The sequence below is a fragment of the Impatiens glandulifera genome, chromosome 5 (assembly GCF_907164915.1).
Source record: "Impatiens glandulifera chromosome 5, dImpGla2.1, whole genome shotgun sequence".
NCBI lineage: Eukaryota > Viridiplantae > Streptophyta > Magnoliopsida > Ericales > Balsaminaceae > Impatiens > Impatiens glandulifera.
This window is the reverse complement of record NC_061866.1, coordinates 36,949,379-36,962,593: the sequence shown is the minus strand read 5'-3', so window position 1 is coordinate 36,962,593 and position 13,215 is coordinate 36,949,379. Positions and strand designations below refer to the sequence as shown.

At 29.7% G+C, this 13,215-nt stretch overlaps 2 protein-coding genes and 2 non-coding genes across 4 annotated transcripts; 2 read left to right on the top strand and 2 right to left on the bottom strand.

The window, feature by feature from the left end:
- Window positions 1-355: 355 nt before the first annotated feature.
- LOC124940368 (protein REVEILLE 2-like) lies at window positions 356-2,695 on the top strand. Its single transcript, XM_047480880.1, has 4 exons — window positions 356-538; window positions 1,524-1,604; window positions 1,700-1,811; window positions 1,889-2,695. The coding sequence occupies exons 1-4, from the start codon at window positions 515-517 to the stop codon at window positions 2,620-2,622; spliced, it is 951 nt and encodes a 316-aa protein (XP_047336836.1). The 5' UTR covers window positions 356-514; the 3' UTR covers window positions 2,623-2,695.
- Window positions 2,696-4,436: 1,741 nt separating this feature from the next.
- TRNAC-GCA lies at window positions 4,437-4,508 on the bottom strand. The gene has a single exon. It is a non-coding gene; the product is annotated as a tRNA-Cys (tRNA).
- A 1,692-nt stretch (window positions 4,509-6,200) lies between these two features.
- On the bottom strand, window positions 6,201-6,272 carry TRNAC-GCA. Its single transcript has one exon. It is a non-coding gene; the product is annotated as a tRNA-Cys (tRNA).
- Window positions 6,273-7,552: 1,280 nt separating this feature from the next.
- Window positions 7,553-12,929, top strand: LOC124938775 (UTP--glucose-1-phosphate uridylyltransferase). The gene is made up of 20 exons (XM_047479280.1): window positions 7,553-7,749; window positions 7,832-7,879; window positions 8,262-8,353; window positions 8,436-8,526; window positions 9,272-9,332; window positions 9,414-9,491; window positions 9,638-9,688; window positions 9,811-9,884; window positions 10,210-10,282; window positions 10,365-10,422; window positions 10,515-10,561; window positions 10,646-10,711; window positions 11,439-11,471; window positions 11,673-11,725; window positions 11,805-11,880; window positions 11,967-12,023; window positions 12,099-12,182; window positions 12,283-12,486; window positions 12,573-12,644; window positions 12,711-12,929. The coding sequence occupies exons 1-20, from the start codon at window positions 7,667-7,669 to the stop codon at window positions 12,735-12,737; spliced, it is 1,428 nt and encodes a 475-aa protein (XP_047335236.1). The 5' UTR covers window positions 7,553-7,666; the 3' UTR covers window positions 12,738-12,929.
- The last annotated feature ends 286 nt before the right edge of the window (window positions 12,930-13,215 follow it).

Here is a 13,215-nt window from a genome sequence, read left to right as displayed (position 1 = left end):
CTGCCATACTTACGATTCCGCCACGTGTCAATAAGTTTCCGTACGCTTTTCGTTACTCTCTCTCACACAGTCACACACACACATACTATCAAGAGTAAAGAAGAAAGTGCTAAAAGTGCTATTGCCACGTGGCTGAAACTCTTATCTTTGAACAACAGCCACCAGATTGATCATCATCCAATTGAATGTGAAATTAAATTACCAAATTTTGAAATTTCTAAAAAAAATAAAAATAAAAATAAGAATATGACGTGGCTCCTCTCTCTCTCTCTCTCATCTGTCTCTTCTTATATTATACCCTTATTCTATATTCTTTCTCCCTCACTGAATTTTCATTTCCAATCTTATCTCCGATATTTTCTATTTTCTCCGTTTCAAATTGAGGATCTAGAGAGTTGATGATGAATTAAGGATTCATTGATTGATTGATTGATTCGAAAAAAATCGGATCTTTGGTCCAGATTTGTCCATAATTAGCACGAATTTCTTCACCAAACTGATCAGATCGTCTCTAATGGCTTCATCTTCTTCCTTACAGGTACGACTTTCATTTCATCATTTCACTGATTTCCAAATTACGCCACTACTAATAGGAAACGACGCCGTATTTCATCCTTTTTGTCAAGAGAAAAATTATATTTGGAATGTCTTAAATCATTGTTTGCCTATATATGGATCATATCGATCTCATCTTAAAATGGATTATTTTAGATTAATAATTAAAATTGGTGAATTGTCAAAATTAGAACTTTTATTTATTGAGGGCTAATTGGCCATTTTTATTTCTAAATCTCATAATTTAAGTTAAAATTATAAAGTTTTTGTATTAACGGTTCAAACACCGTTATAAATATTTAACTATCAAAGAGTGATTTTTATCGAATTTTTGAGATTCGGTAATCAAAACTCTTAATTGATTAAAATTCGATTATTAAATTAGTGATATTTTATTTATAAATTTCACGTTAGCGGTGTTTGAAATTATTATAACAATATTTGGTATGATTTTAACGATAAAGAAAATGAGGTTTGAAAATAAGATATTTAAATTTTAAATTAGTCTAAAAGAATAACCTAATTTGATAATTAGGTCAATACAAAATGAATAAAAATTATTTAATATATTAAAATAATTTAGTTAAAGAGTATAAATTCAACTTGTATGACCAAAAAAAAAATTGATAAAATAAAAAGTGTAAGGTAACTGGTTTTTATTTAATATAAAAATTGTTATTAAATTAAATGATTTTTTAAACAAAAACATGAGTGAAAAAAATGTTTTTTTTTTTAATTGTTAATATATAGTGAAAAATGATAAGTAAACATATAGTAAAATACAAATTTATTGCCCAACAAACTCGTAGATACTAGAGAAGAGCTATTAACTTCATAATTTAATTTTTTTATTTATTTATTTTGTTGAAAACAATTTTTTTACAAATAATTTTTCTAAATCATTTTATGAGTGATAAAAATGTATTTTTGTCTATGGGAGATTTAATCAATGATTAAAATGAATGCAGGATCAATGTGATGCCAATCCATCGTCCGTTGATAAAACCATAGTGGCCACTACTATTACCAGCTCTCAATTTTGTCCCAAGGTAATTTTATTTAACAAAACTTGCATAATTTAACTGTCTAGTTAACAATTATGGTAATAATTATTCTAAAACAAAGTTACATTTATTTATATTAGGTAAGAAAAACTTACACAATCAAGAAACAGAGACAAAAATGGACCGAACAAGAGCACGATAAATTCGTCGAAGCTCTCAAATTACACGGTCGGGCTTGGCGACATATCGAAGGTAGGTCTTAACCAAAGAATTTGATTAATTAAAAAGAACAAAACTCAACCTTAATTTGTTAATCTTTCTTTGTTCAGACCATATTGGTACCAAGACTGCTGTTCAAATAAGAAGTCACGCCCAAAAATTCTTTTCCAAAGTGATTCGCGATTCAACCGAATTAACTGTCGAGATTCCTCCACCTCGCCCGAAAAGAAAGCCTGCCCATCCATATCCACGTAAACCGATTTCATCAACAGTTATCAAAACAGGAAGAAAAACAGTTAGTATTATGAATGATGAAGAACAACATCATTCAACTTCATCAATTTCAGTTTCAGTCTCAGTTTCAGTTTCAGAACAAGAACATCAATCCCCAACTTCAGTTTTATCTGTCTCTGAATCCGGTTCATCACCCAAACCAAGTAAATCACCAACTCGGACCCTTAAATTGTTTGGTACAACGGTTTTAGTTGAAATTTCCAGCTCTGAAAACCATTCTTCTTCGATTGGCACGGATTACATTTTGAATCCAAGTGGGAACTCGAATCAAATAGAACCATCATATCCACTATTTCAAATTCATCGCCCAATTGCTTCGAGAAATAGTCCAATTACATGTTTGACTCCTACTAGTTCTAGTAGTTGTGGTTCTTTAGGCATTAATGGGGAGAATGATTCAAGCAAGGAAGTGGAATCTCAAAACAGCAACAACATAAGAAGCTCCTCATCTGAGAAAAGAAGGAGAAATTGTTGTAATTGGGAGGAGAAAGGTTTTGTTCCATATAAGAGGTGTGTAAGTAGTGACAAGAGAATTCAACTTTGTTTATAAATGTTATATATCTTTGGCATCTTATTGAAAGTTTTATTTGTTTTTGGACCAACTTTAGTAAGTTTATTGAAAACAAATCTAGCTGACAAATTCGAACAGTTTAATATGATAAAAAATAATGTGATTCGTAACAACATGATGAACGGATCTATGTAGGGATCTATGTAGAGGTTGAACTAAAATTAAGTTAACTCAAAAAAAATTATTAAATCTTTATTAATCTATTCTTTTTAAACAATAATAATATTGTATTAGTTGTCTAAGTGGTAGTTCTAAAAATAGTTCATTTTATTTAGTGGTACTACTATAAAAGGAAATAATAGTATATGTCTAGGAAAACAAAATTAGGTTAGAGTAGCCTTGATTAAGATATATTCCTTACAATTTGTTAGCCAAACATTTTATTTTGGACACTTGGACTTACCCAATTTTCAACTACAATATCTTGAATTATTGCATATTTAGATAAAGGTGAATCTTTAATCATTGATATAATGTTTTATCAATTAGATGTTCTTACATAGAATTGATCTTGAGTGAATAAGAATTATGATAATTTTCTATATTTTTTCAATAAAAATACTATTTTGACATTTTCTATATCATTTTGAATCCTCCTGAAAAAATTGTCACATGACTTGATTGAGCTTAGTTGTCATCTATCATAAATCTTGGTACATCTCAAAATTCACAATATTTTGAATGATTTTTGTATAAGATAAAATTTTAAATTAATACATATAATTGAACATTAACAAAGTCATTTTTGCCACAAATACAATTTCTCTAATTTTTAAGATTTAGTAACAAAAAAATAAAAAATATATATATATATCTTCGTGATAAACTATTTTAAATTTGTAAAAACAAACATTCAAAATTTAAAATTTTATTTAAAATTATAAATTCTAAAATGAAAAATATCATCTTTTTCAAATATTCTACTCTATTCAAAAAGTAAAATAAAACAAACTAGTGACATCTTAATCCACAATCAAATTCTATAACACTAAACTATGGACACTGTATTTACACACTTTATTTTTATATTTAAGAAATTAAGTATTTTACGTAAATAATCTAATTCGGATTTGAATTGAGTTAGAACTCGGATAAACCCAAGATATGATCACCCGTGTCCAACTAAGTTTGAATTGGTGACCTCTTCATTTGCAGTCAATTGCGATCTAACATGAAATTGTACACTTTATTTTTATTTTTTTAAATAATTAAATATCTTACACAAATAGTCTAATTTAGGTTTGGATTGAGTTAGGGCTCCAATAATTCCTTGATATTCGTGATCGTGTTTTTTTTAAATGTTCTACCATATTTTAAAAATAAATTAAACAAACTTGATTAATATAGCTCAATTGTGTTTGAACCAGAAATACTCTATCACTAATATATGGACCATATATTTAAACACCTTATTTTTTATTAAAAAAAATTAAGTATCTTACTTAAATAGTCTAATTCGGGTTTAGATTGAGTTATGACTCAAATAAACTCTTCGTATGCTCACCCGAACTCAGCAAAGTTTGAAATGGAGTCATCTTTATTTGTAGTCAATTACTATAACACTAAATTATACACCTTATTTTTATATATAAAAAAATTTAGTATCTAGTCTAATTCGGGTTTGCAAATAATTGTGATAATATTTTTTAAATGTTCTTTCCTAATGAGTTAACTTCATATGCTCACCCAAACTCAACAAGTTTTGAAATGGAGACATCTTTATTTGTAATCAATTGCTCTAACACTAAATTATACACATTATTTTTATATAAAAAATTAAGTGTGTTATAAAAAGGGCCCAACCGGGTTCGAACCGGTGACCTCTTGATCTGCAGTCAAATGCTCTACCACTGAGCTATGGACCCTATATTTATACAATTTTATTTTTATTAATCAAATAAAGTATCTTACATAAATAGTCTAATTCGGGTTTGGATTGGTTAGGACTCGGATAAACCCTAAATATGATCATCGGTGCCCAACCAAGTTTGAATTGGTGATCTCTTGATGTAGTGAATTGCTATATCATGAAATTGTATGCCTTATTTTTATATAAAATAATAATGTTTTTTTACACAAATAGTCTAATTTGGGTTTGAATTGGGCTAGAGCTCAAATAAATCTTTGATATTCTCATTCTTGGTGGTTGTGATCATCTTTTTCAAATGTTATACCATATTTTAAAAATAAAATAAACATAAACTCGATAAATAGGGCTCAATTGAGTTCGAACTAATGACATCTTGATCTATAGTCAAGTACTTTACCACTAAACTATGGACCCTATATTTATACAACTTATTTTCTATTAAAAAAATTAAATATCTTACATAAATAGTTTAATTCGGGTTTGGATTAAGTTATGACTCGAATAAACCTTTCATATGCTCACCCGAACCCAAATTAGTTTGAATTGGTGACCTCTTTATTTGTATTCAATTACTCTACCACAAAATTGTACTCCTTATTTTTATATAAAATTAAGTATATTACACAAATAGTCTAATTCGGGTATGGGCTCCTATAAATATATTATCACCCTAGTTGTGATAAGCTTTTTCAAATGTTCTTCCCTATTAGTTAAAAATTAAATTAAATAAACTCAATAAAAAAGGCCCAATCTTCGTGATAAACTATTATAAATTTGTAAAAACAAACATTCAAAATTTAAAATTTATTTAAAATTACAAACTCTAAAATGAAAAATATCATTTTTTCAAATGTTCTATCCTATTTGAAAAGTAAAATAAAACAAACTAGTAATCTCTTCATATGCAGTCAAATGCTCTAATACTAAGCTATGGACCCTATATTTACACACCTTATTTTTATATTTAAGGAATTAAATATTTACATAAATAATCTAATTCGGATTAAGATTGGGTTAGGACTCGATTAAACCCTAGATATGATCACTCATGCCCAACCAAGTTTGAATTTGCGACCTCTTAATCTGCATTCAATTGTTGTAACACGATATGTACACCTTATTTTTATATAAAATAATTAAGTATCTTATACAAATAATCTAATTTGGGGTTGGATTGAGTTTGGGCTCCAATAAATCCTTGATATTCTTGGACCTATTTGTGATAGTGTTTTTTAAATGTTCTGACAAACTTGATAAATATTGCTCAACTGTGTTAAGTTGATGATCTTTTGATATGCAGTAAAATGTTCTATCAATGAGCTATGAACCTTATATTTAAACACTTTGTTTTCTATTAAAAAAATTAAGTATCTTACCTAAATAGTCTAATTCTGGTTTAAATTGGATTAAGACTCAAATAAACTTTTCATATGTGCACCCGAACCCAATGAAGTTTGAATTGGTGACCTCTTTATTTATAGCCAATTGCTCTATCACTAAATTGTATATCTTATTTTTATATGAAAAATTAAGTATTGCACCGAACACTCGATAAAAAGGGCCCAACCGGGTTCGAACCGGTGACGAATTGGTGACCTCTTTATTTATAGCCAATTGCTCTATCACTAAATTGTATATCTTATTTTTATATGAAAAATTAAGTATTGCACCCGAACACTCGATAAAAAGGGCCCAACCGGGTTCGAACCGGTGACCTCTTGATCTGCAGTTAAATGCTCTACCACTGAGCTATGGACCCTATATTTATACAATTTATTTATTATTGAAGGACTCGAATCACTCTTAATATGATTACTCAACCAAGTTTGAATTGATGACCTCTCGATCTGCAGTCAATTGCTTATCACAAAATTATATACCTTATTTTTATATAAAATAATAAATATGTTACACCAATAGTCTAATTTGAACTAAAATTAAGTCAACTCAATTTATTATTATTATTTATTAAATCTTTATTAATTTAAAACTTTAAAATAATAATAGTAGTGTATTAGTTGTCATAAGTGGTGAAGTGGTGGTGATAAACATAGTTTATTTATATTTTTAAATATCGATTATATTTAATTAGAATTTGTTAAATAAACAAAATTAAAAAAAGGAGTTCATTTTATTTAGTGGTAAAACTATAAAAGGAAATAATAATATATGCATAGGAAACAAAATTAGGCTATAATAGCCTTGATTAAGATATGTTCCTTACCATTTGTTAGTCAAACATTTTATTTTGGACATTTGGATTTAACCAATTTTCAACTACAATATCTTCAATTATTGCATATCTACATAATGGTAAATATTCAATCATTGATACAATGTTTTATCAATGAGACGTGCTTACATAGAATTGATCTTTGAGTGAATAAAAATAAATTTGGGGGAGAAAATGAAAAAAATTTATGACATGTCATTTCCTTATTAACTGAAAAAAAGGATGGAAAGAGAGAATATATAAATCTTTTTAAATTTTTAAGGCTCATTTCCTCTTCTAAATTCTATCTCACTATTATTTTTCATAAAAATAATTAAAATATATATTTTGTGAAAAACTATTTTAAATTTGTATGTGCGTCATTCAAATATTCAAAAATTTATTTAAAATTATAAACTCTAACATGAAAAATATATTTCAAATCAAATTATATAAGTTCATTTTAAAATATTATTAGTGGTATATTATTATTATTTTATATATAATTAAATAAAAAATAATACTAAAAAATTCATATTTATAAAATTAAATTACATTAATTTATTTATTTGAATAAATAATAATTATATAAATTATTATATATAGGTTATTAAATTATTCACACAAAAAAGACTAATTTATTTTATTTTTGAATGGAAATGGTGGTTAATATCTTAATAGTTGAAATTTGTTTTTATGAAAGATGGTAATGAGTAATTAGTTACTAAATTAGTTAATTAATTGATTTAATTAAACACTCAAATATTATGGGATAACCGTAATATCCGCATATTCTCTCATCACACTCTATTACCCGTTTATCGTGGGGATACAAAAGAACGATGCTTATCAAACCACTTTGATATATGTACCACAAATCAGATCAGATCTCTCTCTCTCTCTAAACTCAGAGCTGAATCAGCTACATTGAAATCGCTGCAATGGCAACAGCAACTCTTAGCTCCACCGACGCCGATAAGCTCTCCAACCTAAAATCAGCTGTATCTGCTCTTAACGAAATCAGGTATGTCCGATCCACTGAACGAACTCTCTATCACTCTTAGATCTGAATTTTGATATGTGATCTGTTTCTGTTGTTTTTACAGCGAGAATGAAAAATCTGGATTCATAAATCTGGTCAGTCGTTATCTCAGGTATGTTTATGTTACATTTGCGCTTATCGATCTGATTCATCGTTCCTCTGTATTTGTATTGCGGTTTTGTAAATGATTCGTAACTTAATGTTGCTTAACCAAATCTATCGTCATTTTGATTCGTTTCCACGTTTTCGTACTTGCATGACTCGTAATTTACCGAATCTATGTCGTTTTTGTCTAATATAATATGAATCTATCAATTGTTTCTACATTTTCGTTTTTGCTTAATGGATCGATAACTGTTATTGGATTATAGACGAGATCTTGTTATTTGCTCTCATTTTAGATCTAACTAACTGTAGTTGGATTATCATTTCGATTAGATTTTGTGTGATAGAGGAATGTGATTTAACTCTGTTCTTGAATTGCTTTATTGAAGTGGTGAAGCACAGCATATTGAATGGAGCAAGATCCAGACTCCCACTGATGAGGTTGTCGTTCCGTACGACAGCTTAGCTCCTCTTCCTGAAGGTAATTTCTCAGTTTCTTTTTGTTGGCGAGATTTCAGTTCCCTATGTTGTGTTGATTGATTTGGCTTATTTACTCTCTGCAGATCCTGAGGAAACTAAGAAGCTTTTGGACAAATTAGTTGTTTTGAAACTTAATGGAGGACTTGGAACAACTATGGGATGCACTGGTCCTAAGTATGAATTTAACTACTTTTTTCATTTCATTTTGGGGATATATCATCCTTTAAAGCTAGACATATACTATGCTCTTCTCATGTCATTGGTGATATTTGTATCTGAATCCTTGCTGTTTGTGAAAGATTGATTTTGGATAGTGTCTATTTGATCTATATGGGAAATTGTCTTCTGCTTTTCAAAACATAATAACTATGACCCTGTTAATCTTCATTCAAATTTGTTCTGATAGTGACATTCAAAATAGAATAATTCTATTTTATGAGCTGCTGCTGGAGCACTTGATTTGTAATATGATTCTTCTACAATTTTGAAAATGTCTAGAATACGGTAAGCTGCATATGTAAATTGTAGTAGATTCCATGGTTGGTTTGCCAACAAGCAGTCATTAATTCCTGGATTCTATTTTTCTGAACTTCAAGAATCTAAATTTTACCATGATTTGCTTGAAATGACTAGTTTAATAGACTGTATTTAGTGGGATTTCCTGAACACAGATGGCATCTCTAAGCTAATGAAGCAGTCTCTTCATCTTTACATATGCTTCTTGTACTTATATTACTTGGATTTGCTTATGTACCGAGTGTTTGTCCTAATTCCTTCTTGTACTTATATTTCTTGGATTTGCTTATGTACAGAGTGTTTGTCCTAATTTCCTAAACCCTACTGTTCAAATTTGAAACTGTTAAAAATCAGCATTTTAGTTGCTCGATTACTGATGAAGCTATGTTTCCACGGAATGCAGGTCTGTCATTGAGGTTCGGAATGGCTTGACTTTCCTGGATTTGATCGTCAAGCAGATTGAGGTTCAATTGTCATTGCATATTGTTCAACTTCATTATCTTTTGGATGGCTTTGTATATCTTACTACTGTCTTTTGTGCTTAGTCTCTCAATACTAAATATGGATGCAATGTGCCTCTCGTGTTGATGAATTCTTTCAACACGCATGATGACACATTGAAGGTCAGTAATAGCTCATGTAAAATATATATATATATATATATATATATATATATATATATATATATATATATATATTTGTCTTATGTATTGGAACTCTATCTGTAACCATTTGACAAAATATTTGATTCGTTGTTCTCGTTTTGTAGATTGTAGAACAATATTCAAAATCAAATATAAAGATTCATACATTCAACCAGGTATGTCATTTAAATGTGTTACAGTAGTAATTGTTTGGTTTTGATTTTCACTCGTACAACTAGCTTATCACGTGAATCCTAATACTACTATTTATTGACCTTGGTTGCTTTTATTTTTCCAGAGTCAATATCCTCGTTTAGTTGCTGAAGACTTTCTGCCAATGCCTTCCAAAGGAAAATTTGGAAAGGATGGATGGTATGACATTTGTAAACTATGTTTGGTTCGAGCCAAATTAGAATTGGAATTGGGGTCCAATTCTAAATTCTTTGCTTGTTTGGTGAATTTAAATAAGGAATTGAATGTATATGTTATTTTGAAGTTTCAATTCTGTCAATCCTTTTTTGGAATTGCAATTATTTCTCCAAACATAAAGAATGAATTGTAAATCAATTTCAATTCTTATAAAATTGAAAATGTAATTCTAAATCCAATTATGCACGGCCAAACATAGCCTTAATATATTTTTAATTGGTGGTATCTGATCGCATATATACATCTTCATGGTACTATTGCATTGAAGGTACCCTCCTGGTCATGGTGACGTATTTCCTTCATTGAAAAACAGTGGCAAGCTTGATGCCTTCTTATCTGAGGTTTTGCTCTCGTTTTTAATAAGCAATCTGATAATCAGTTCAGTTTTCTCTATCTTAACTTTGTTATTCTAATCTTTTATAGGGCAAGGAGTATGTGTTTGCTGCCAATTCAGATAATTTAGGCGCTATAGTGGACTTGAGTATCCTTTTGTGGCTTTTATTCCGTTGTATTTGTAAGATCCTATTGAAGTGGATACCAGAAATTATTGGGTTCCTTAATCTAAGTTTGCAGGGATATTAAATCACTTGATCAAAAACAAGAATGAATACTGTATGGAGGTAATATCAATATATACATTTGTTGGAGTCATTTCCAGTTTTATTGTTTTGTTTCCGGTTTCACATATCTAAATACTCATGCAGGTCACACCAAAAACTTTGGCTGATGTGAAAGGAGGAACCTTGATTTCCTATGATGGGAAGGTTCAGGTATGTGTTTGCTTCTCTTCATGTTTAACAGTCTTTCATCTGAATTTAGCTGGATGGACGTAAAAAAATATTAGTCTGCAATTTGCTTATATTATAGATAAAGTTCATTGAAGGGCACATTACAACACTCTATGCTATTTTTTTTGGGCTAAAATTCTTCTAAATCAAGTTCAGTTCTCTCTATAAATGATGCTAAGCAATGATTGCATCTATTAGTTCATTTTGTTTAGCTATCCGGTTCTTCTCTATTACATTGCTGTGTCTTAACTCGTCTATAGCTATCGTTTATCAATTCTTTCTAAGAGCTTGCTTGATGTAGGATTATTTGAAATAGTTTGACTTTTTGGAAAGAAAAACAAAACTTGTTTGATGAAAAGTTGGGATTATGTGGGGTTTATTTTGATTAAATGTCTAAAATATCAATATTTTATAATGTTACAGAATATAAAGTAAGAATATTTTAGTATTTCGGTGAATAATGGTCTAAGAGGTTATTTGGATTAATTTCAGATAACCTTTTATCAAACAAGCCCTTGAACCACTTCTCTTCGAAACTATGAAGTGATTGAGCATAACTAGAAAGTTATTGTTATCAGGCTCTTCCTTAATTTCCCTGTTGTCTCTATTTGTTTTTGTATAATCTCAATTAATTGTTAGTGCATACTATGTCTCTATTTTATATATGGGATCTGTTAGTAATGATGTTTGTGTGGTTTATTTTATGTAGCTCCTGGAAATCGCACAAGTTCCTGATCAATATGTAAGTGCTATAGTTCCTAAAGTTGTGTTCTTTGAGTTATATTTGTATATATATATATATTTATATATATGATGTGTCGTCGTCCTCCTAAGTTCTAAATAACTGCACGGTAGTAGTACATATAGATACCCTTAAGATGGGCTTGTCATTTGTTCCGTCTGAATGTTGAACCTAATAACTGATAATTGGTGACAATTTCAGGTCAATGAATTCAAGTCAATTGAGAAGTTCAAGATTTTCAACACGAATAACTTGTAAGTGAGGATTAGTAGTTCGGTTGAGTAACAAATAGCCTGAATGGTGATTGCTCATGTTTACTTACTACTTGGGCAGGTGGGTGAACTTGAAGGCAATCAATCGACTTGTAGAAGGAGATGCATTGAAAATGGAGATTATCCCAAACCCTAAAGTAACTTTATATGTTTCAGTTAACTCAATTAATGAAGAATGGTGATGTTGTTTTGATGGATGATAATTAACGATGATGATGTTCAGGAAGTGGAGGGATTAAAAGTTCTTCAGCTGGAAACAGCTGCTGGTGCTGCAATTAGGGTAATTATCTTTATTTTAATTCCTGAAAGTGATCATTCTAGTTAGTAATTGAATGATTGAATGAATGAATGACAGTTCTTTGATGATGCAATTGGGAGCAATGTTCCCCGGTCTCGATTCCTTCCAGTGAAAGCTACATCAGATTTGTTTCTTGTTCAGGTAACAGGTTTGTTTGTTTGTTTGTAGTAGTGCTAATTAGTTGGCTGACTTGACTCTGATTCCTGTCATCTTTCTTGGTGTTGGCTGTGTCATACAACAGTCTGATTTGTATACAGTGGAAGATGGGTTTGTGATTAGAAACAAAGCAAGGACAAACCTTGAAAATCCTTCCATTGAATTGGGTCCTGAATTCAAAAAGGTATCGGATTTTTTGAAACGGTTCAAGTCTATCCCAAGTATCATAGAGCTGGATAGTCTAAAGGTGTCTGGTGATGTTTCATTTGGATCCGGCGTTACTGTCAAGGTACTTTTTACTTGGAACACTCAAATTCTCTTCTTCTTTTTCGTCATCTTCATTACATGACCGTCTTATAATAATAATAATAACAGGGGAAAGTTGTTATTGCTGCAAAATCTGGAGTTAAGCTTGAAATCCCAGATGGAGCTGTAATTGTGGACAAGGTAACTGAATATATATCATATTATTTGTTTGGTACAAGTGTGTTCTAACGGGGTTGTGTTCTCCAGGAAATCAATGGACCAGAGGATATCTGAGGTGTTTATTCATGGGCATGGCTGGCTACTTCCGATTTTGTTTGCTTGGGCAACTTTATCAATACTAAATGAATGATTAAAGGATGGGATCTTTCTTGTTTTTGCCATCCCTTTCCTTTCCATACTTCAAATATAAAAATAAAAACCTTTTGATTCGTAAGGAAAATATAATGTAAAATTTTATTTTCTGCATTGCTTCCGTTTTTGTTCATTAGAATTGTTGGACTTCTTTTTTCAAAGGTGGTTTTGCATATTATTTAGTTTCCCTTCATTTACTTTTTCTTGACACAATTTCCCAATTACATAATGTTGGTTTAAATCTACTTTATAGTACCTTTCTTATACTTGGCTAAGTTAAATACTTTAATTAGTTTTTAAATTTTGTTGAATAATTATTTTGTTTCAAAAAAATATACTCATCTAAATTAATCTAGTTTTTAAATTTTTTTGAATATTTTTTTTATAATTATATAGATGT